The sequence below is a fragment of the Dendroctonus ponderosae genome, unplaced genomic scaffold, assembly GCF_020466585.1.
Source record: "Dendroctonus ponderosae isolate FM_Combo_2020 unplaced genomic scaffold, Dpon_F_20191213v2 Dpon_F_20191213_3, whole genome shotgun sequence".
Lineage (NCBI taxonomy): Eukaryota > Metazoa > Arthropoda > Insecta > Coleoptera > Curculionidae > Dendroctonus > Dendroctonus ponderosae.
In genome coordinates, this window is record NW_026018508.1 from 8,197,113 (window position 1) to 8,201,043 (window position 3,931).

The following is a 3,931-nucleotide window of genomic DNA, read 5'->3' on the forward strand; positions in this document are numbered from 1 at the left end:
CGTTACATACCTACTGCTAGACGAACCACTCGTCTTTCTGCTGCGCAGACGGCGCGTCGCTCCCACCATTCTGAGGGGCGACCACGGGCGTCGCGGTTACCCTGCCGGGCAGTAGGGGCGGCCCCGGGCCGGCGGCATGCGGAACCCGGGCGGGCCCGCAGGGCGGCGCGAGTTTCCCGAAGTCGGCGTCGCATGGAGTAAGCCTCCATCGGTCAGCGTTGTGGTGCTGCCGACTCCTGGCTTTATTGCCATGTGGCCATTCGACCCGTACATGTGCGCTACTGGAACCAAAAATTAACATAGCAGAATCATCTTCAATTAAAATTAGTAAATTCGTTCTATGAAATATCTATTAACTCTGCTATATTGTAATTGAGACGACAGAGAATGATGTATTTAAACTGTTTTGCATGTATTCACAAAACATGCCCAGACAACACCTCCAGAGGAATGACGCAAATTTTGAATCACCTTGTATGATCGCACTTGAACAAGTGAAAGTAAGAGTGTGTGAACCTCGGTCATATTATGAAACCGGGCAAGGAGAATCAAAGAACTGAAACTTCCAGAAGAATCAGAAGAAGTTAAACTGGGCCATGGACTGAAATCTAGGGAGGTTCCTAATGGCCTGAAGCGAAACGTTTTTGATATGTAGGTCTTGCTGGTGACAAACATATCACCGCCAAACACATCTTCAATCTTAAATAGCCTTAGGTAAACCATGTCGCAAGGCAAGATTGCTCCCGATGGAGAATAAGAACCAAGAATAACAAAACGAGTATTAGGCAGATTACAGAAATGTTGGGTGATAGACGATATAAGAAAGATAGCCGGAAGGAATTGGCAGCAGATAGCTCAAGATCGAGAGTCATGATAAATTCTGGAGAGGCCTACGTCCACACGTGGACAGCCATGTACTGAGTACGAAGAAGAATAATCCTGGTTTGGTTCCGGTAAATTACTCTCGAGCTTTTCAGCTTGACAGCTTTTTTGTAGCTTGGGACAAAAACGTAATTATTTGAGACCAAAAACGGCAATAACGAGTCAACAATGAATGATCTGTCCGAGTTCGCCCCCACAGCCCTACTTCACCCCAAATTACCGGTACTTCTTGTTAGATATTCTAAGATAAGACGTTTTTTCAACATTTCCTCCGTCTTTTTGAATATTCTCGGTTGGTCTAATTGCATTTCCTCCGGGATGTTTGCGTAAGTCACCAGATTCTTTCGATCTAGACTCACGATTGAGTACAAATGGGCCGGAAAGATGGACTTGCGGAAACAAGAGTATTGACGAAACTTTCTTTACTTTTGACGAAAATTTTTGTTACTTTCATAAACATGCACTATTTTTTGTTGTGCAATGAAGTTGTCTTTCATAATCTATAATTTTTACAACTGGCATAATTTTCAAATTTCGGAAAGTTGGTTAATAAAAATAACGTTTATCTTTATGAGCTTTATATACTCGTAAAGTTTACCGGAAAAATTTTACGTAAAAATCAACCTGTATATAGAAATTCCATTTAAATTGTAAATTCAATGTAAAAAATAGCTCTCGATACTTACAAGAATAAGATGCATTTTGTTGCTGTACAGAATTTCCATGGCTGTTGTTCCAGCTTCCTCGTCTACATACACAAATCGAAATAGCTACGATAAGCACGAGTAGTACTAGAAGGGAACTAATTAGGACCACCACAAACCAAGTTACTTCGAGGCCTAGGATGGTACCACTATCGTTGTCTGAAAAAAAGTTTCGGACTATTAGAAACACTGCTTAGACTTTAATGTTAAACAATGACTAACCAATATTTTTAATTATTATTTATTATTATTTATCAATTAATGAATTATTTTTTTATAGTAATTTAGACTTAGCGGGAAATTATCTCGGCCTACAAATCAATTTGTAAAGGCTGGACCACTTAAAAATAAATAATTGTAATGAAGAATAACTTGAAGAGGTAATTTGGCTGCTGCTAAACTTCTTTAAAAAAGTAAAAGTAAAATCCTTTATAGCTCGACCGATGTGAGAACTGGCGCCTGATTCAACAGCTATTGGAAGTACTCCTATTATCTGATGCAGAAACTTGATTCTATAAATGGTATAAACAGGTATATGTATTAAACAGGGACCTTAAAAAACTGAAGCAAAGAAAAATACTCTGTCTCATCTCACTTGTAGAAGATCGTTTCCAAGATTATTTTTGCTTTGCTTTGCTCTGTGTGATGCCAGAAGAGATATTTATTAGTAAAAGTTTACGATATCACAACACATTATCACACAGAAACAATCCTCAAGAGTGTGGTTAAGCTTTGCTCTGCAACTTTGGAAAATATTTATCTTTATAACTCGGTATGCCCCTTTAATGAAGATACGCCTTTATTATTTCAGTAATAATAATACTTTCAATGCCTTCCTCCAAGCTTTGCTCTTCTCTGTTGCTACACAAACGTTATTCTTTCATTTCTTCACGGATTCCTCTACGGCATTTTGTTTTCTTAAATATATCGTTATCTTTCAGGATGCTCCGATCTGTACCAAAGATTTTTTTCATATTTTTGCTGATAACTCGCTCCATTCTACTCTCCACTCTTCTCGAAAAGTTTACCCGGGAGTATCTCCTCATTAGTTACCAGATCTACCCAGGACACACGCAGCATTCGACGGTACAGGTACATCTCAAAAGCATTGATTGGTGGAAAGTCCAGTTCTCAGAACTATAGAGGACAGGAAATATCTAGCAGCGCAGTATGCAAAATACGGATTTGCAGGCTTAAGTCTCGATTTCTGAGGAAAGTTTCATGGATGTAAAGATTTTCCTGGCCCGTTCGATTTAGTCTTAGACTAGACACCATTTTTTAAAGATCCTTGGACTCGTTGACGAGAGCTCGCAGATATTTGAAGGATAATTCCTGGTCCACGGGTTCGTTCTTAATTCTAAGGACTACGCGCCTCGGTGTTTTTGGGAATACAACAATTTTAGACTTTGCTACATTTGTCTGAAAACCATATTGTTCGCTGTGCTCAACGATCAGATTTATCATGTTATCAGCACCACCTCGTCGTCAGCAAATCGTACATTATTTATGAGAGCTCCATTGATCTCAGGAACCCTCTCTCGTATTTTCCAGTACTTTTCGAACATATTCTGCTGATAAGTTTTCCCAGTCAATTTCACATCCCTTCTTATTTGAATATGGACAGTCAAATATACCTCTTCTGTTCTTCTGGTATTATAGATACCGTTAGAGGTGCTTTATAAGTGTAGTCGATGAGAATGTTGGATCTTAAATAACTTAGAATATATTTTAATCACCTTATAAGAAATATTTGAAGAAAGATGAATCAGACCATGAAAACTGAGCTTTGTATTTTTATAACTATTCAGGGCCAGTGGAGACAATAATAGAAATATTTCCGCTACCAAATGTTGCAGATTAAAAAAATATATTTCACCGTGTCCATGTGTGTAATTGCACAAATAAATATATTGGAATGCAAGTCAACCTTGCTCCTTGACAGTGTTGGTATTATAAAAAAATATGATATTAAGTCGATTTACATCAACCATTGCTGCAATAAATCGAAAATAGCAAGATATGCGAGATACATTTCCATTAGCAAATATATCACAAGTTTAATTCAATTGCATTGTAGCTTAATAATAATTATCTAGAATAAGCTTACTAGAACAAGAATCGGAATATGCTACATCCTGCCATTAAGTTACATATACTTACTTTGGCATAAGTTATTGGACGATTCATCTGACCCGTCAGCACAATGGTTAATCTTGTCGCAAACCAAATCCGTCGATATACAGAATTCTCTTAAGTTACAGCGAAACTCTGTACAGGCATGTTCTGGAAACAAAAACACTTGTCATGTTGATGAAGTAAATAAATAGTAAATAACATGAAACTAC

General features: G+C 38.0%; 1 protein-coding gene across 1 annotated transcript in view; it reads right to left on the reverse strand.

The window, feature by feature from the left end:
- Positions 1-15: 15 nt before the first annotated feature.
- LOC125503807 overlaps positions 16-3,931 on the reverse strand; it is a 13,840-nt gene continuing 9,924 nt past the window's right edge. The window contains exons 4-6 of the mRNA XM_048664718.1: positions 3,747-3,869; positions 1,569-1,745; positions 16-281 (exon numbers count right to left, since the gene is read on the reverse strand). Coding sequence (XP_048520675.1) covers positions 97-281; positions 1,569-1,745; positions 3,747-3,869 — 485 coding nt within the window. The 3' untranslated portion in view covers positions 16-96. The remainder of the gene's footprint in view (positions 282-1,568; positions 1,746-3,746; positions 3,870-3,931) is intronic.